This window comes from Hippoglossus hippoglossus, chromosome 17, assembly GCF_009819705.1.
Source record: "Hippoglossus hippoglossus isolate fHipHip1 chromosome 17, fHipHip1.pri, whole genome shotgun sequence".
NCBI classification, from domain to species: Eukaryota; Metazoa; Chordata; class Actinopteri; order Pleuronectiformes; family Pleuronectidae; genus Hippoglossus; species Hippoglossus hippoglossus.
This window is the reverse complement of record NC_047167.1, coordinates 1,740,902-1,761,368: the sequence shown is the minus strand read 5'-3', so window position 1 is coordinate 1,761,368 and position 20,467 is coordinate 1,740,902. Positions and strand designations below refer to the sequence as shown.

The 20,467-nt window shown below is 40.6% G+C and overlaps 2 protein-coding genes across 3 annotated transcripts in view; one reads left to right on the top strand and one right to left on the bottom strand.

Annotated features, from left to right (window-relative positions):
• The window catches only part of agla (amylo-alpha-1, 6-glucosidase, 4-alpha-glucanotransferase a), a 27,891-nt gene extending 22,286 nt beyond the window's left edge, over nucleotides 1-5,605 (bottom strand). For both annotated transcript variants that reach the window (XM_034612770.1, XM_034612771.1), the window contains exons 1-4: nucleotides 5,451-5,605; nucleotides 3,027-3,154; nucleotides 1,708-1,918; nucleotides 700-869 (exon numbers count right to left, since the gene is read on the bottom strand). In XM_034612770.1, the coding sequence (XP_034468661.1) occupies nucleotides 700-869; nucleotides 1,708-1,918; nucleotides 3,027-3,114 (469 nt within the window). In that variant the 5' untranslated portion in view covers nucleotides 3,115-3,154; nucleotides 5,451-5,605. The remainder of the gene's footprint in view (nucleotides 1-699; nucleotides 870-1,707; nucleotides 1,919-3,026; nucleotides 3,155-5,450) is intronic.
• frrs1a (ferric-chelate reductase 1a) lies at nucleotides 3,103-20,467 on the top strand. The gene is made up of 17 exons (XM_034612777.1): nucleotides 3,103-3,198; nucleotides 10,089-10,335; nucleotides 10,643-10,785; nucleotides 11,041-11,135; nucleotides 12,012-12,159; nucleotides 12,276-12,392; nucleotides 12,863-12,934; nucleotides 13,126-13,224; nucleotides 14,002-14,152; nucleotides 14,711-14,824; nucleotides 15,096-15,211; nucleotides 15,443-15,529; nucleotides 15,965-16,062; nucleotides 16,885-16,943; nucleotides 17,065-17,208; nucleotides 17,352-17,410; nucleotides 20,026-20,467. The coding sequence occupies exons 2-17, from the start codon at nucleotides 10,131-10,133 to the stop codon at nucleotides 20,116-20,118; spliced, it is 1,800 nt and encodes a 599-aa protein (XP_034468668.1). The 5' UTR covers nucleotides 3,103-3,198; nucleotides 10,089-10,130; the 3' UTR covers nucleotides 20,119-20,467.

Here is a 20,467-nt window from a genome sequence, read left to right as displayed (position 1 = left end):
AGACTCTAATATACTTGTCTTCTTGCTGAGTTGTGCACCGGGGCCTCCCACTTCTCTTTCTACTCTGGTTAGAGCCCGTTTGTGCTGTTCTCTGAAGGGAGTAGTACACACCGTTGTAGGAAATTTTCAGTTTTTCCAGATACTCAACTAGCTCAAAGGAAGGCCAGTTTTATAGCTTCTCTCACCAGCAAAACAGTTTTCAGCTGTGCTAACATAATTGCACAAGGGTTTTCAAGGGTTTTCTAATCATCCATTAGTCTTCTAAGGCGATTAGCAAACACAATGTACCATTAGAACACTGGAGTGATAGTTGCTGGAAATGGGCCTCTATACACCTATGTAGATATTTCATTAAAAAACAGACGTTTCCACCTAGAATAGTCATTTACCACATTAACAATGTACAGAGTGTATTTCTGATTAATTTAATGTTATCTTCATTGAAAAAAACAGTGCTTTTCTTTGAAAAATAAGGAAATTTCTAAGTGACCCCAAACTTTTGAACGGTAGTGTATGTGCCAAGTTTAGTTAGTTTTTAGTTTAGTTATGTTTAGCCCCTGAAGAATACAATTAATGTGGGAGAAACAGAAGTAACAATATTCCATTGCATTATAAAAGCAACTGTTGGTGCTCAGGCCCTAATAACGTTGAGGCAAACTATTTCTGAAAATAATATATATATATATAAAATACACACACCTGACTCCTTGGCAACTCTGAGTCTATCTGTCCAGTCATCTAAGTGTCCCAGACATTTGGACAAGTAGGTCTGGATGGTGATGCAGTCCAATGGCAGGATTTGATTATCTGCTCCAACACGAAGAACGGGATCAACCACAACGTATCCTCCTCCTGACTGCTCTGTGTCTCTGCAAGAGACAAAGTCAAGTCGGTAACTGTACAAGATAGTGAGTACAATAGCTTTTATTTGCCTCCTAAGAACTAGTATTAGCATTAAAGACAGTGTCACAGAGTAAACAAAAACATCAACAAATAATTCAAATAGAAAGACTGTAGCAGAGGATATCATGAGCGTCCTGAAAAGAACAGCGGGACCTGATCAGGGCCAATCAAATAAATAGTTTTTACCATGTTCAGACATCAGTATTCCACAGGGTTGTGCAGAAATGAACTGCCTGAGCCCAAAGTGCAAATCAATACACAGCAGCTGTAATCAGTTCTTGTGTACACTAACCTTTTATTTATATAAGTAAACTAAACCTACGACATTACAGTAAACGCTTAAAGAAAGGCCTCCACACAAATGTGATAGTCTCCCCTCTTGTAAACATCAAATCAGGATCCTGGGTTGAAAAACAGAAATGGTGCAGGTCGACTTTACACAGCTGAAAGGACACACCGTTCTATTGACGAGTACAATGACCTGAAACAACAGCGGAGTATGAACGTAAAGATGGAATTAAATCTGAATCGAAGGAAACATGATTTGTAAATATAATCAAAGCTAGACTTTCCACAAATGAAAAATCGCAGTTTGGTCAACTTAAAACTAAGCAATGTTTCTTTTAGTTCAGTTTTGTATGTTGGCAGCCGTTTGGTTTTAAATCCAAAGCTTAGTTTATTAGTGTCCCACATGCACTTTCTTCAGTATGGAAGTAAAACTACATGATGTCACTCTCTAGGTAGCACATTTCCCTTCCGTTTTTCAAATCCTAATAAATCAGTGTTTCATCAGGGCGGACTTACCCATGTCCGAAGTAGTACTGATAGGTCCCAGCAGTCTTGAGGTCTAGAGAGCAGAATTTATCGGAGTCATCCTCTACCCCTGTTGGGTAGTTCCATGCCAAAACACGGAATTTATTTCGTTTAAACTGCTGTCCTTCGATTGGATAGTTGCTGTACACCAGAACCCTCCTACCCTGGAGACTGGGACCCAGGCGGAACTGCAGCTCAAAACCTGGGGAGACAAAAATGTTTTGACTGTGGCAAACGCACACACACATGCTGTTGATGTTGGCATTGATGCAATGTATAACAACATTTAAAAAAAAGACATAAAACAGTTAAACCATGATGGAAGTGTGTACACATACAGACAGAAATGTAAATAGTTACAGTGGAGTAAGAGACTGCATTCACTGAGTGCACCAAGCACTAGATAAATCGAGGTAGTGCACAAAGGCTAATTGATCAGTTCCTGGCCTGAGGTAGAAGTCGTCAGTTTTGGAAACCTTGAACATTTATTTATAGTCCTCTCCCCATTATTTAGTGCAGTGGTCACGGAGCAAATAGATCTCGTCTTTGTCGGTGTCTTGGGCCTTCAGACAGTGATCGGCCTTCCAGGACAGGGGTCATCTACCATGCTCTCTCTGCTATGTTTCAAATGAGCAGCCCACTTCTTCACCACTCTGTAAAAAGAGGTCTACTCCCTTAGTGTTACCACCAACTCCTTATAGACCTTCTTGGGTAAAAGTCCTGCAGACTGAGGAAGCTAATGACTGCACAAAGGCAGATGTTGCCATTTTTCTCACAGACTGCTGACTTGCAATGTTTTTATTAATTTCAAACTTTCAGCACAATCACTCAAAGAACTGAACTGCACATGCATGTAAAAAAAGAGAGCTGTGTAATTTATCTCCTTCTATCGTATAGGCCCCAAACTTATCCATCAGCCTTCTTATGAGAGGTGTTGTATGTGGTCTGTTTAATACAACCCCCAATCAGAAAAAGTTGGGACAGTATGTTACATTTGGTGCTGTATAGATAAAATTGAATTGAATTAGAATTTCATTTTCTTATTTTAAATACTCTTACCAAGACACAGTTCTGCTGCTTTAAAAAAACAGAAACAAGGAAAACTCACACCCCACCAGACACACACACACAGAGTCAGAGTGTGATCCTCATCCTCATCAAGCTGGTGTAAAATTTAGTCAGAGGTAAAACATCTAATAGTTGGTAGTAAATCATTTCGCCATTTCACCAGAAGTCTCTTGTTTTTGAATACGACCGAAGATTTAGTCATTTAGTTACGTGGAAGACTGTTGTTTAAAAAGGAGCCTCACCTTGTTCAAGTCTGAACAGAGCCCTCTCCGAATTTTCCTTGTCGTTGAGCATTAGTACTCTGATCTGCTTCAGGTGCTGAGGTAACATCTTGTGGAGATCTCCTCGAAGTTCACTGATCCCTGGCCTCCTGTGCAGAGAAAAGAATGCTTTAAAAAGATTTATCTACTACAGGTATTTTAAAATCATCAACTATTTTTTAGCTTCTAGACTATTATATCTCTCTGTGGTGAGGGTCTGCGTTCTGTGACTTCACTGCCACACTGTGATACATTGGCAGTATGTTGACATTATTCGGTCTGTACGTAACAAATAAATAAGTCAAGGCTGAAATCTTCCCGGCAGTTTTTGCACATCACCACATGGCTACATAGATTCTCATAAAGACTGTGGACATCACTGGGTCAGATGCAGGAGCTGAGCTTCCAGACAAACATTTCAGTTGAGCTGGGGGATTCATTTCATTATTTAGTCAGAAAGAGGGTTGTTTCTTATAAAAGCCTAACAGGTGGATTCCTTTAATGTCAAGTTTCTCAAATGCTTATATATTTTGATAATAGTTTTAATCACTGAAAGAGAATTATAATACATTAGTCTCTATTTTCTAATAATTCTAATGTTTTTATATTTATATGTCAATGAAGATTCATGATTTAGTTTTTGATTTTGTTATTGTTATGCTTGACAATATGTGAAATGTTTGCTATTTGTTGATGTTTGTGTCTTGTGTGTGTGATTTATTTGTTCTTCTGTATATTTAATTGTAGTGCTTGTATCGTTTTCTCTGTAGTTGTTTAATTTATAAAAGGGGTTAAATATTGACCAGAGTTGTTTAGGCAGTTTTAGCAGGTTTAAACAGATGTGCGTTGTGCAAACTGTTGTGACACAGCATGAGGAAGTTGGTCCAAACACCTTTTGGTATTGACTAATTCCAAAATGAAAAGGTTGCTGACAAAGTACCGCCCCTTAGTGTTAATGATAAAGAAATGATACAACACTGACAGCAACCATTTAGCATAATGAGACTGTGTATTTGCTATTTGAAAATGCTGTTTATACTTCTAAAACTTCTGAATGCAGTACTTTTACAGCGTAGTGCCAGTATTTTAACTTTAAAGTGACAAACGTGTGTACTAGTTCTTACCTTACATTGCGCAATATACAACACGAGGAAATTGATTTTAAGAGAGAAGCCAACAATCAGATTTTAAGGTCCACAGCTTACTTTTCAGATTAAGATAAATAAGTTACACAAAATGATTTACAAGACAGGACATTATATACACAAGTCACTGACACTTAAATGACTAGAATCAGACTCTATAGAGTGTTACCACAGGCCAAGCAAACAGACCGTTCCAAACAGGCAGGCTTAGAACGGGCCCTGCACCAGTGGCCTTTATTTCCAGCTAAACTCACATGAAAGTACAATTAAACTGCATGTGCATATATATATGTACAACTCAGTGGACCCCTAGAGTCTGGAGGGAACTTGCGGTGCGTTGAGAGCACAGCAGTATCAGCACAGTCCCCTGTACTCACATCTCAGAGGGGGCTTTGGGTTCAGTTCTCCAGCAACAGGAGTGGGTTCACATCCAGAGAAGGGAGCCCCTGAGCCCCTGGGCCCCTGTGAGTCTGCGCAGTGCTTCGGCCCCACCAGGACAAGGTCAGGCATCCGGCCCTTAATGTCACACTATTTATAAAACCCTTCCCTCCGCTGCTCACCCTGCCTGGCACTTAGTGTCCACACCGACTGACACACCGTTTACAGTGGGGTCTAATGGAGGCGACGCTGGAGGACTGCAGTGGTGATGCAGTGAAGCGGCAAAGCGGTTCCCATTCAATAGAGGGACGTTTTAAAGTCTTCCTGCTCACCAGCAGAGCCTGGTTCTCTACAGAACACTGAGCAGCAGCACATCTAATTGTTAGGGACTACTTAATCATTCGGCACACTTACTATTTAACATTAGCATCTCATTTCCGTAAAACTACATGATTACACTCGGTTCTCACACAGGCGCCCCCCGACTGAACGCACAGAGGTGGGCGGTGCCGTCAAGTTGGAAATACACAGAGGAAAGCACCGCGGCTCCTGCTGGTCTCCAGTCTGTTACTGGGTCTAACGTTACTATCAATGGTTTCCTGTGGTACATTAGGTGCGCTCGCCTCGGAGCCAGGCCACGTTAAAGAGACATGAGCGACACGTTTCGAAATGTTTCTCAACACGCGACAGTCTTTACCACATCAGGACGTGAACGTGGATTATTCAACACAACGTGAAAAACATGAAGGCTGCAGCACTCGGCTAAACTTCGGTCCCGGAGCTAACGCAGCTCGTCACTTCGCCTCAGACCTCACGGGCTGCAGCCGCAGCTCGACCGTAACACACCACAGCGCAAACACAGTGTAATGTCAGTGCGGTTCACCTGTCAGTTGTGTGTCAGGCCCGTCACAGCAGCAGGAGAACAGATCACTGACGAACCTGTACAGTCTGTGTGCTATCAGCAGCGGCGGAGCAGGGGGGCGGATACGTGCAGCAGACCGGGGCCTGCTACCGTAATGACCCGAGTAAAGCGGGACCAGAAGCAGCGGAAGAGAGAAGCTCCTTTTGTTAGTTTCAAACCCCGTGTTGAGTGTTAACTTGTGCCCAGCAGCCCCTGTAGATACACACTGTCCTGAACCTGCAACCTGCTGCACTGCTCAAAGGCAAATCTCTGGTGGTCACAGAGGTACTGAACATTTCCCTTTTGGACTCAAACCATCAACCCCAATCACATAGATCTTATTTTTGTAGAATAAATAATTCTCATAAGCACATATTCAAAACAGGAGAGTTGTAAACGGACTCAATCATAAATTCATAAACTGGTTTCCCTACAGTCTTGACAGTGCCCTCTGCTGGACGGCAGAGGTACAGGCCTTGGTGTAATCTGGTATATTTACAGAAATCAATGGTATAATCTGATTGGAAAATGCTGCCATGATGCTCACAAAGGACATCGAATTACATAATTTGTGTTGCGCTGCATCTAAGCTCTGTGTACACACAGGCAGTTACGTAACCTGGCACTGCAGTGCAGTTGTCAGGCAGACAGAGAGCAGCACAGCAGGCCTGGAGCACCGGCCAGTGACAGGATGCTGATATTATATCATCCCCTGAGAGGATCTATTAAATATTGAGATTCAGTTGATACACTCGATCACAAATGCTGACATCATTACACATTAGTTACAAACCTATCATTTATTTTACAAACCTATCATTTCTTTGTCTATTACATTTATGTATATATATCTAGAACAGCTATTCAATGTGTTAGTTCTGTCATCCTTTCCTAACCCTGCCTCTGATCAGCTTGCCCTGATATTCGTGTTATTAATAACGACACTACACATACTCCCACAAAATAAAATATATTTAGGTTATAAAATCAAATTTTACTGTTGTTACCATTGTAGATTTATTTTGTTTTTTATTGTTATTTCTGGCCTGCATCCCTCTTATAATTGTCAGGTAATGGTAATTTCATTTGAAACGATATAGCACTCAGATACCTCCACCAACGCCCAACCGTCTGCTTGGATATCACTCCCTTAAACATGCCTCATTTTTTCCTGGATCCTCCCCTTTGTCCGAATCCTGTCAAAATGTAATGGCTCCGTTCTTGGCCCATACCCCTTCCACCAAGTTTCAATAAAACCAGTTGGGTAGTTTTTGCTGAGTCCTGCAGACAGACAAATGAACGGCAATAAAAAACATAACTGCCTGTGAGGAGGTAATAAAGCTGACATATACAATCTGCAGCCATCAAATTGATATGATGCATCATTACCAGTGAAATCTTGGCATAAATTCACATGACCAAAGGTGGCACTGGTTCTGACGTTGATACACTGGCATTGAACTGGAAGCAGTGAACCTATGTGTTGGCAGAAAACTCAAAATTCTGTAAAAAAAAACATTCTGATGTAAATCTCAGATTGTGGTGCCCAACAGCAGAGAAACAGGTGAAGTCAACGTATTTTATAAGAATCTTCAGTAACAAACCTTTGCAATTAGACATCAGTTAACATTGTTTCTCTCTGGCTTCTAAGACAAATGTGGAACAAAGATTTCGAAGATGTTATAGAATCCATTGATCATAGCTGTAGTGATTCCTCTCTCTTGGTCTAAATGCACAGTGTCTCACATTTAAAAACACTTTTGTGTTCAAATATTGTCAAGAATCAAAAGTTGGAAAAGCCAGAGCCTTCAGCTATCAAGCTCTTCTCCTGTGGAACTATTCTTTGTCAATGCGCTCTGCTACGCGCAACATACATTTCTGTCACTCCTGGGAGAGGGGTCCCTTACTGAGGGGTTTTTCCCTGCTAAAATGTGTAGGTTTTCCTCACTTCTGTTGAGGGTTAAGGACAGAGGATGTCACGCCTTGTTCAGCCCTATGAGGCAAGTTATGATTTGTGAATATGGGCTATACAAATCAATTTTTGCTGTCACCTCTCCTCTGCTCATTGAATTCATGCAGTTTATCAAGGTGACATTCTTAAAATCACCATAGCCAGAGTCATCTGACCAAGTCAAGGCAGCACACTGCAGCAAACATTTATTAGTTAGTAAATATGTTGTCTCAATAATAAAACAATGTGTAGAATCAGCAGGGGGGCACTCCAGACCGTTTATGACACTGTGGTGGTGCCTTCCTCCCTTCGTCTATATCCTGCTGCTGCTGTAATGATGCAAATTTCCTGCCATGCTATTGATAAGGTTAATGAGGTTAATTAATAATGTTTAAGTTAATCTTATCTTATCTCACTTATCTTGTAGTCAGTATTACTTCTGGGTCAAATGAGTTCTGTTTTGAATGGCCAAACAAGCAGTTCTGGCCAGTGTGTCTGATTGTTCAGCAGTCACAGAACCACAGTTTGAGATTTCTCTTATGATACACACAGCACGACAGAATGTGATTATCCAACGACATCTGCTAAGAATCTGTCAAAGTTACATGACTGTTTTTGTCCTGTTTCCAAAAGCCAAGAACCCAAGCCCTCAGGAACAGCGTTGTACTGTGTGATGCTGCACAGCACACGATCAGACAAAACAAACAGCTGTTAAACAGCTGTGGGCAGCTGTTGCTCTGGAGGGTACAGGCAGTCGTCCACTAACCAGAGGGCCGGTGGTTCAATGCCTGGTTCCTCCATTCCTTGTGTTGAAGTGTCCTTGTCAAGACACTGAACCCCAAGCCAGCAGTGTGTGAGTAATGTTTGACAGAGAAAGTGCTGCACATAGATGCACTGTGTGAATGGGGTAATTGGCCAAACTGTTCTGTAGAGCGATTTGATTTATTACTATTTGATAGAATAGTTCTAATATAAACTAATAAAGCCAGAAGTGCCAGCCAGCAGTGTGATAATGTGAGGTTACAGGGTATCACTCTGTGGGACCATAAACACAGAACTTTTTCATCAGCAACTTTCTGTGCTATGTGGGGCTATTTAATGGAAAACCCTACCTAAAGCAATGATAAAGCTGACTTTATTTCTTAGAAAATGTACTTCTAGACTGTATTATTTACATATTTACATGCACTGTATTATGCACAGTAGGCTTTATTGATATGAATAGAATGTGTATGTGATAAGGTAATGGAAACGACATGCCCCAGAGTAACAGTTCCAATAGTCCATCACTCAGGCTATAAAAACCGCTGCAGTATTGCCTCGTGCTCCACTTGAGGCAGTTGTTGGTTGAACTGCAGCAGAGTGGTGAGTACTCATTCCACTTTCAGTGATTACTTTTTCTTGTGAAGGAAACATGTTGCATTAGGTTTTATTTTAAGAGGTCTTCTAATGGCCAAGATACAAGATGAAGTGTTCTGTTATTAGATGAAACCATGTTATTTATTGTCTAAATCAGCCTCTGTTGTTGTTTCTGTGTTCTCATTGGAAGGTTGGTGTGTGCAATGAGTGGTGGTTGCATAAGTGACCATACATTTGATCAAATGTATGGACAAAGGTGAAAATCCTCAAACCAATTTTGTCTGAGTATCCTCGTGGAACAGCTTTGTCTCACTTATTGTCTTAGTCAGTGAGGTGTCTTAGCTGCTAATCCCCAAACAACCCACTGTTATCAGCTGCTTTAACAATAAACTCCAAGACTGGAAAAAACTAAAAACTAAACCAATACAGAATACCTGCACTACAAGTATAAGACAGGGTCAGATCACTTGTGTTATTATTATTAGTTAATAGTCAGTTACCGAATTTAACAATATGGTCATTTTAGTAATTAGTGACATGGTCCACTGGATTTTAAAATAGTGTACTCCAATTTGGATTATATTGCACCTCATACTCAAAAATGGACTGTGCCATAATTATTCTTTTTTTTTTGTCTTGAAACATTATATGCAGCATTTTTGCATCAGCCAATGAACTGGCCATCACTACCCTTATCTCGCATATGAGTCTTGGGGTACAAGGTTGAGACGAGTTAAAGTAAAAAAAGAAAAACTAAAACAAAACTCAAAAATAAACTCAAGTTAAAGCCATGCCACATCCATTCTACACTGTTCTCTGCTTTTTTTCTAAAGTAGAGGTGAAGGCAATGTTGTCAGGATTGGAGGCTCTTTCTATGGACTCTTTTTTCAGCCAACACAAAGTAGAATACTTGTTTACCAAACTCCAGATGTCAGACACACTTTTATATCCTTAGTTATTGTGAGTTTAAGTACTTATGTTTGCTATTTTTGAAGATACAATCATGTAATCTTTCTCAATATAACCCTAATCTAATAACACTTTTTTTTTTAATGAATCTGGGATGATTAGATTTGCTTATATAGATACTTTTGTTACCTAATTATTAGGTAACCCTAACCCTAACCCTAATTAATTTATTAGGTCCTAATAAATTAATTTTGATTACATGTTATTCATTTCTACCATACCCTGATGACTAGGTAATAATGCTAATATAAGTATACACACTGTAGTGGGAAGCTCACAGTTTACTTTACTGTGACAAAACACAAGCTGTCATGTAACGAATTATTTCTGTTTCTTTGTAGACACCCTCGGCTTCCTGTCACACCCTCTACTTGATGTAGTAAATGTCTTCGGTGGGCTGGTACTGTCTTCTCTTCTCCTCTGTCTTTGTGTGTTACTGGGTGCCATCAGGCTGCTATGCCAATGGTAAAGTCACCACAGCCTGTGGGGGCATGGAGCCCGAGCATGGTGCCCCGGCTCAGACCACTCAAAGTCCTTACCACCTAACAACCAACACCAGCACCTTCAGCCCCGGAGATCATATCCAAGGTAACAAACAACTGGCATCCAAATGTTCAACAGCCCAAATATCAAGAAAACCCAGTGCCGTGATCATTCCTCTGAGAAATGTAGATATAGTTTCATTCAGACTTCTACTGATTCTGTTTGCCAAAACAATTGAACAAAAGGATTTATTAATGCACAACTCTCAAAAGAGCTCAACTGAAGACTGCACCTTGCCAAAATTCTGCTCAATTCAGTAGGTTTAGTTGGTTAAGTTATTCATGTAGAAGAAGTAAATTGGAAGTGATGACATGACATACACTAATAACATGCTGCTTTAATACATTTCCAGTCAATCTATCTGGAACATCATATTTTGAGGGCTTCCTGCTTCAGGCCAGAGATGCAGCCAATCAGGGCTCAGCATCCACCGCCGGCAGCTTCACCCTGACCAATCCCCACAGGACACAGCTGCTGACCTGTAATAAGCAGCAGGTACATATGCATACATGTACACAAAGACATCACATAGTAGTAGTGATGACATAAGGAGACACACTTAATACAATAATATGTTTCCTTATCTTAATATTCAATATTAACATTGTACCATCCATTCAATAATATAGCAAAAACCTAATATTGTATAACATTTTGTGTGTGTGTGTGTGTGTGTGTGTGTGTGTGTGTGTGTGTGTGTGTGTGTGTGTGTGTGTGTGTGTGTGTGTGTGTGTGTGTGTGAGAGTCTAGGGTTCAGCAGTGAGCCATACGAGTAAAAAAAAACAGACAGAGGTTGTTGTCATCTGGAATGCTCCCAAAGATGCTCCCAGTGAGGTTCAGTTTTTGTGAGTTTCATCCTCTTAAATGGAAAGTTATGCCTTTTTGGAATGGGCTGTTTGCTTGGCCTGTGTTAATGTGTCGGAGCTACTTCAAAATGATTCCTTGTCATTAGTGAGTCCTCTTCTAACAGTGCAACAATATCACTTTTTTACTATTTGTGTGCTGAATGTTGTGTGCAGAGCTTTTTATGCACAAGTCAATGTTTTTCATAAAATAAAACTAAATATGCTTTAGTAACATTTACGTATGAGGTTTATACTGTATATACGTTTGAATTATTTACTGAACTGACCCGCTGACTGAATCTTCAGACCCAAGTTCACAACTGCACAACTACAAAAGCTTGTAATGTAATTCAGCTCCATATAACGCATTGCAGCCACTAAACAAATGTTGTGCTTTTACTTTGAAGATAAATTGCTAAAGAGGGAGTGAATGGAAATCTATGTCACACCGACACGCTGACTATTTCCTGTCAATTTGTCTGCTGTGAAAAAAAACTATATATATTTGTTGATGATATAACAGATTTAACATAAAAAGTAGAAAAGGAACAGAAATATTTGCTGGTGCAGTTTAGAGTTGTAATTGTCTCCAAATATTTCTCCCTTTTCTCTGTAGTGGAACCTCAAAATACGAAGGCTTACATCTGTAATCATGTAGGCTACACATTTACCTTACATTTTAGTGACTGGGGCTCAGCCTCTACTAGTGTTCTAAGATTTCAGTTTTGTCATTTTTCCCTAACTCTCACTAAAACCTTAACAGTCTGTCTTTCTTAACAGCACTTGGAAAAACAATACTTATTTGTTTTAGCAGAAGCTGTGTGTTTGTGTACATCCTTGATTTAATTAATGGGTCTCTATGGGTATATGTTCCAGTGTGACTGCAGTCCAACACTACAATGTGTTTTGGGTGAAGGTGCCTGGACCAATCATCTATCGCCATGGTGTCACACCTCGCCCACCTCAGTCAACCACGACACTTGCTCCAGTACAGATGACCACAGCCTCTCTCCTGCCAGGACCTGTGAGTGTTACAACATTTGAACTAATCATTGCGACACTGATTCACTGTGTGAACATGCAGTAAAATGATAAAATACTGAGAATAAAAACACTTCTCCTCTCCTCTTACATGTTTAGTTCACGTCTGGCAGCTGCGGCCAATCTAAATCCTGCCTGCTAGACCCTGTAGGCTGTGATCCAAAAGATCCTCACTGCTTCTTCTTGTCCATGATGACAGAGGGACCAGACAAAACGGTTTGAAGTTTAACAATTACATTTAATAAAATTAAAGATACATGGTATTTTTACCAAAATAAAGCAGAAATATTTTCTTAACAAGGTATATTTTCCAGTTAATCTGCTGCTTTTTAAAATTAAATAATAAATATACGAATAATTTGTATAAATACGAAGATTAATGATGACCTTTGTCTCTGTGTCTCTGGTTTTGCTGAGAATCTTTCTGTTACTCCATGTGTTGTGTTCCAACACAAACACACCCACTGTCAGTTCCTGAATGTAGTATGACTGAATACTATAATAGATATTAATAGAATACAGTGAATAGAACACAATGTTAAACAGTTTATGAAACAGTAAATTCTATTCCTGGCACTGTTCATAACAGCATCTAGACTGGAGTGTTTGAAATTACAAGAATATTATATACATGTATTAAGAATTTGTAAAGTCACATTATGTATCTTCATCAATGTTGTCTGCAGTCTGTGATGTTTGAGCTGAGTGGCCCAGCGGAGGGATACGTGGCCTTTGCTCTGTCTTGGGACACATTGATGGTAAGCTAGTACCTCTACCTACCTACCCTAAATACTGCGTAATGTGTGGTGTGATATCCAGTGTAGTCTGAAAACCATTTGCTCCTTTGATCTTAATATAATAAGAAAAACTTCCTGTTATGATCTGTTTGCAAGCACATTGAACCTCTATTAACCTATGTCATGTATACGTTGTGTGTTTGTGTGTCCAGGGCAATGATGATGTGTATATGTGTGTAAAAGATGGGGACAGAGTCTCAGTGAGTGCTGCCTTCGTCAGTGGACGAACACATCCTGAGGACCAGACACAGGTGACACATGACACACACACTGGATAAATACAAGAAGAATCTCTCTGAATTAAGGAGAAGAAAAATAAATATCATTGAAAACTGGAGTCAGGATGTGGTTAGTTAAGAACAGACAGGAATCAGTGGGGGGACATCTTGCCTGTGCCCAAAGTTAAATCTCTCTCTTCAACTGCATTTTGACATTTTAGTCTCAGAAACTTTTTTCAAGGATCTTAAATGGATATTTCATCTAAAAATTAAAATTCACTCATTATCTACTCACCCCTATGCCGATAGAGGGGTGGGTGAAGTGTTTGAGTCCACAAAACACTGCTGGAGTCTCAGGGGTAAACTTTGTTAGAGCAGAATCCAATACAATTGAAGTCAATGGTGAGTCCTGCTTCAGACGTAATAAAACAACAGAAAAACCATAACATGCCTCCATGCTGTTCGTGTGGTGTCATCCAAGTGTCCTCAAGCCCCAACATTTATATTTGACTGGAATTGGCGTCATTTACACCGTGTTTTAAACCTAGATCTCCACTTATATCTACATTCAGGGACCATCGGAAATGCTAATTCTGCTAGCTTAGCCACTTCTGGTGGACTTTTAGGCTTAATACACAGTGGAAATGACCTCGTTTCTGGTCGAATTTGAATGTCTCGGCACAGCACATGAGATAGATATGGAGTATGTTTACTGTACAGTACAGTAGAAAGCAAACAAATCAATTTCCCCCAAAGGCCAAAGCCAGCTAAATGTCATCGTTCTTCTTCTCTGTGTGAGTGCGTTTGCAGGCTGGACTTTCCTCAGTATCATGGCGGCTGGCAGATGGAACCATCCAGTGCAGGTTCAGTAGACCGGTCAAAATGGCCAATCAGGAAGCAGGCCGCTATGACCTGGACCAAGAGTACTTTCTGTTTCTAACCAGCGGACATGCTCAGTATGGTATGCATAATACACATGAGTTACCTGAGTTCTGAACCCATTGACCCTGGCCGTCATCTTGGATCTTGGAGGCTGATTGAAGTTCTTATCAATCGGTTTTATTATGTCACATGACAGTCTGATCAGCATTAAATCTTGGACATCAAGATGTCATTAACAGGAAATGTTGAGGCCATAAAGTCCAATATAATAAGGACAAAACTAAAAATAAACTTTATTAATATTGCACTTTTATTAACAAAGTTACAAAGTGCAAAGAAAGTAAGAAGTAGTGGCTTCTTCACTGGTTGGTGTCCTACTGTTGTGTGATATGGATAAGGTTGTTTCTCCTGCTGTTTGTCAGCCTTGTGTTGTAATCTGACTTCAAACTATCTGATTCTTAACAGGACTGTTAAACAGTAACACAGGAAACCTTTATAGAGCATGTCTTGTGAATGTCTTATTGTACACTAATGCATTTATGACAGTATTTACTATATTCACTGACCTACTGTATAGTTACAAAACTATATTCCTCAGAGGGATTTAACAAACACCCTCTTGGTCTCTTTCCTCCAGGTAAAATATGGAAACATAATCAACAACCATTAGTGTCCGTCCAGAGGAAACGTATCACAGGCCCCTCTGAGGTACTAACAGGCTCCAGAGGACCCACCATAATGAAAGCGCATGGTACATTACATTAATATAACTTAATAAGACTTTTAAGATTTGTCATATTAACCCAAGGACATGTTAACCAGGCTTAGCCAGGTTTGATTCTAAACGTACAGAATGTAAAATATATAATGTCATATAATCACATCTCTTTGTATATAATATTTAACTGTAGGAGGAGTAGTTGATGTAATAGCTTTGCCATTGTGATGTTCTGTAGCCTGCAGTGTAACACTTGGTGTAATCATTAGGAATACATGCTGCTGAATTTGCTCTACTTCTGTAGGTGCACTAATGCTGTTAGCATGGATGCTAACTGGGAGTGTTGGTACCTTCATCGCCAGTTTCTATAAACAGGATTGGCCAAATCAAACTCTGTATGGCCAGAAAGTCTGGTTCCAGGTAGATATATAATACACACACACTCACACACACACACACACACACACACACACACACAAACACAATGTTACAATGTTACAATGTTACAATGTCACACACACTTGGTTGTGTGTGACATTGTAACATTGTAACATTGTAACATTACACACGCAGGGTAAACATAGCCCCTCTGATGATTTTCATTATATTGGATGTTTTAATATAGTGTGTGTGTGTGTGTGTTTTTTTTAGGTTCATCGAGGCCTAATGATGCTAACTGTGACGCTGACCATTGTAGCCTTTACCCTACCATTTATCTACAGGAAAGGTTGGAGCAAGGTACAGTGTAGACACACACACACACACACACACACACACACACACACACACACACACACACACACACACACACACACACACACACACACACACACACACACACACACACACACTCATCTGGACAATCATAGAATTTTTATTTAATTGTCAGCATAAATTTATTGAGTTCTTCCTTGGGTCATCCCTCCATAAAATGTTATGGACGTCGTTTTTTCATCAGACAGATGGTAATGAAAACATAACCTCGTTGGAGGACGTAACGAGCGATAAGTTCAGAACATACATTGGTTAATAGAGTATTTTTAATATTTGTGTGTGTGTGTGTGTGTGTGTGTGTGTGTGTGTGTGTGTGTGTGTGTGTGTGTGTGTGTGTGTGTGTGTGTGTGTGTGTGTGTGTGTGTGTGTGTGTGTGTGTGTGCACTGGCTGGCTGGCAGCATGCAGGTGTCCATCCCTACCTGGGCTGTTGTGTTGTGACATTAACTCTGATTCAACCAATAACAGCTGTGTTCAGACCAAGACCTGACTCTCACAGGTAAACACTACACGTTTATTGTACAGGCACGTGTCTGAAATAACAATGTTGGGATTGTATGGTGCTCAAATGACAGTGGGGTCAAAAATGACACAGAGGTTGTGTATCGTGGAGAAGGGGGAACCGTAGTGTAGTGCAATGTTATTTCTTCTTTTTGTATCTTTTTGTATGTTTTTTTACTTACTTTGAGCTTGGTGAGCACTGTAAATAACACTATGCACATCTGAACCAACAAGAATTCCTCTGAGCCTGCCTCCCTTTTGTTTTGACCCTGTCAAAAATATGAAGCGGACGGGACCATGCTTAGAACCTTGGGGGACTACTTCTTTGAGAGGAGTATCTGAGAATTTACAGCTGTAGAAGCATATGTATTGTTGTCAGTATGAGAGATAAGATTTGAACCAGAAGAGTCTGTGATGCTGACTGATGTTTCCAGGTGAGATAGGAGCATGGAATGACTGGCAGCTAATTGTATATGTATATGTCCCTAACATCCCACGTGGCCACTAATACCTGCTAACATACAGTATACTGGTATTTGGTATCCTAAATTGTGCAGAAGACCTTCAAACGTACGAGGGATATTCCGGGTGTTTGGTGTGAAAAAGCGAATTGAAAATATTCTTGTCATGAGAGCTGAGTATGATCTCGCTGTTAACCTTTTTATGGTGCTCAAAGGCCAAACATCTGTCAGCGTGAATAACTGGCTGACAAATTAGAGGATTGATTGAGGGAGTGTGTGACTTAAAGATTTATCCATATCTACATTTAAGAACATTGGTTATTACATTGGTTATTACTATTATTTGTGTCTCTCTCCAGGAGATATCTCTTTAACTGGGCCCACTGGGGACTTGGATCTCTGATTGAGATCATGGCAGGTGAGTCATTTTGAAGACTAAATTCCAAAGAGGTCTCTCTACAAACATTTTAAACACTTTACTTCACAGGACATCCTACCTGGTTGTTTAAAGTTAGATTGTCTTCTCTATTTGTCTACAGTGGCGACCATGTTCCTGGGTACACGTCAATCATCACTGCTCCTCCCCCAGCCATGGGCGACGCATGTTTTGATTGGCTATGTGACATGGGTGGCCTCATTCAGATTCATGCTTCTGATTCACAAACACCTTCACATCAAAAAAGGTATGGAAACTTAAACAAAATTGATTATGAATGAATTTTTCTACTGGTGTACCTGTGTATTGATGAATTGTCACGATAAGGAATGAGGTGATGTAAGTTGGCAGAGCACGTCAGATTCCAACTGTTGTTTGTTTTACCTACAGCACTACGGTCAGATGACCTACAGGAAATCTATTCCGACCAATCAGAGCCCTCTACCTGGGTATGTGCCCACTTCACACCACCACATTCTCAATAGTTGTGTTTTCATTTCATACAATTTCTATATGACTTTTCTCTGCACCAACATCAAACCCTTTATTCTTTTAAATTTGTGATTTGAAATAGCAGATAGATATGAATCAAATTCAGACATTAATTACATATGAGTAATTTTGACTTATATGCAAGTCTAATCAGGCCTCTCTCAGTACAGAGTAGTATTATGTTCCAGCTCATGTCCTTGAACGTTTAAACTCAGTAACTTGAACCGGGGAGTACGTTTGCAGTTCGTGTAACAGTGTTCTGTGTTTCCACAACTGCTCAGCTGCCCAACATAACTGTAACAGAGACCCTGTTTCACACCCTCTTTTAGCATTCGTCCTTACAGATCACTTCCATAGGTTTTTCACAGCAATGCTTCCAACTACCAAGCCAACCTATCCTCACTGTCATATGTATTTATGATGAAAAAAAACTTATTGTTTTTTATTGTTGCATGTCACATTGGTCTTTATCTACATATGTTTATTCATTTTTATGTGTCGTGGGCTACATCCGGTATAGGACCCAACATTTTGTTATTAAATACTACATTTCAACAAAAGTCTTCCAAAAGAATATATATCTTCTTTTTAAAATGCTTTGGAGACATTCCAATCACAAAATGACAGGAGAGCTTGGTTAAAGTAAAACGTCCCGGCAGGATGACCTCGGACGTTGACCAGCCTGTCAACTCAAGAGTGATGACTAGCCAGTCTGCCAGCAAGCAAAGGATTTTAAAGGGGACATAGCATGCAAATTCCACTTTGTTAGTGCTTCTACAGGTTAATGTGGGTATCTGGCATGTCTACCAACCCAAAAACTCTGGGGAAAAAACACTTGCGCCTTTTGTTATGGTTCCTCTAAGTCAGAAACGTCATGCTTGAGCGACTCGATTGAGCTTCCTGGGTATTGTGTCGTAACAAGGTACTGGAAGTCTCCCTACATGGCCTTGGCCCACCCCCCACCTCATCCCCCCCCCCGTCCCCCCACACTCATTACGCTGGGTTTACACCGGAGGCAGCGAGGCTGCGAGGCAGCGCAGCGCTGTTCCCAAGCACGCAGCCGCCTGGCTGTTCACACGGGACGAGCATTTCTCCGCTGGTCAGCCCGCGATTCACTCACATGTGGCATTTGTCTGGATCGTTGGGACTGGGAGGCTGCAGCAGTTGCTCGGGAGCGACCGCTCACTCTCCCGTGCGTGAGCTGGAATTTGTGTCAGCGCCACACAGCCAGCAGTGTGGAAGACTTCCGCAGTGTTCAGCGCTACTGTAACACTGGCACAAACACAGAGCCCCCCCACTCGTTACGCCGGGTTTACACCGGACGCGGAAGCGCCGCAGCGAGGCAGCGAGGCTGCGAGGCAGCGCAGCGCCGTTCCCAAGCGCGCAGCCGCCTGGCTGTTCACACGGGACGTGCATTTCTCCGCGCTGGTCAGCCCCATAGACTGTATATATAAGGTCAGCCCGCGATTCTGCTTTCTCCGCTTGTTGTTGTACCTGTTGAATGTCGGGGTTCGGGGGTAAATGATGGTCTTCATAGCCCCCCCCCCCCCCCCCCCCCCCCCCCCCCCCCCCCTCTCTTTCTCTCTCTGTCTGTCTGCTTGTGTGCTTGTAGTGGATGGGCAGAGGGGGACATTTAATTATGTGATTGGGAAAATTTAAACTCCAGGACAACAGAAGGGGAATACAAAGTATGGGATGCATATTTGATAATTTATATCATATAAAATATGTCATTTATATCGTTTAAAATCATGGGGGGAGAGGGGGGAGGGGGGAGCTGGCTCATTAGCATTTAAAGGAACAGGCACTCAAAACAGGTCACTCTGTGGAGGGCTGTTTTATACAGGGTAAAAAGGGTGCTGTTTTAAATGATCCTTGTGGTATTTTGACCAAAGTATGTTACAGACATTTCATTAAGACCCCAAGGAACCATATCAACTTGTGGTAAAATGGGCATGCTATGTCCCCTTTAAACTATATTTTGTATACATGAATATTGTTATTTTGTTGATTTGCTCTGTAAAACGGGACATCTAGTGTGCTACTGTCTGTCTTGCATGGGAGAGGGATCCCTCAATTGCAGCTCTCTCTAAGGTGTCAACGTTTATTTTTCCCTTGATAATTTTTTGTAGTTTTTCCTCACTATTGTTGACTTTTAAGAACAGAGAATGTCACACCATGTTAAGCCATATGAAGGAAATTGTGATTTGTAAATAAGGGCTCTACAAATACAATTTGAATGATTGGCAGAGTGAACTACATTAACTGGCAAAGCAGACGTCACAGTTATGTCGTCGCTGATATCTTCTCCTCTAACATTGCTGTGATACTTTCTATCCCAAGTTTACAATGGTCAGGTCTCTTTATTGAAAAGAGAAGTATTTTCAATAAAAATGGGTAGAGTCAGAACGCCTTCAGGTATTTCAGTCATGTTTGACATTGGTGAGGATGTTACTCGAGCTGATTACACAAATCCACACACAGACACGGATTGAGAAAGGTTTTTAAACTGCTGCAGGAAAGATCCATTCTGTGTCTATACTCTGTAACTTTACTGTACTTTCTGTTTCAGGGGTCCTTCAAAAAGTCCCTCATCTTGGCTGCCCTGGCTTTGGGAAACTCTGGTCTCCTGGTGGCCTTGTTGTGTTCTATTGCTGACATTTAAAATAACTTTCAGGACCTTTTAAGCAAGGCTTGCTCTACAATTAAAAGACAGAAAGAAATAATGTCAAGACTACAAACATTTTATTTAAAATTAGATCTACTTTGATAAATGTTTCCTTTTTGTAATATTCAAAAGTTTTTTGTTTTATTTCTGTAGTTTAGTTTAGTTTTTAATTACTCTTCTGTTCCTATATTTAGTGGCATTGTTAAGGTTTAACAGAGGCACTTCCAGGCCCTCGAGAAAAAACTTGAATCAGCAAAATAGTTTCCTACACATGCTGTTTAATGCTTTTCCTTTCTTTTTTGTGCATGTTTAGTGCTTTTTGTACCAGAACACAACTTAATAAACA

Bases quoted from the DNA above. Each gene is read 5' to 3' on its own strand.
- frrs1a (XM_034612777.1), top strand. From the start codon at position 10,131: ATGTCTTCGGTGGGCTGGTACTGTCTTCTCTTCTCCTCTGTCTTTGTG. The intron at 12,393-12,862 runs GTTTGAAGTTTA...TGTTGTCTGCAG, and splicing joins CAGAGGGACCAGACAAAACG to TCTGTGATGTTTGAGCTGAG. The intron at 17,209-17,351 runs GTATGGAAACTT...TTTTACCTACAG, and splicing joins ACACCTTCACATCAAAAAAG to CACTACGGTCAGATGACCTA.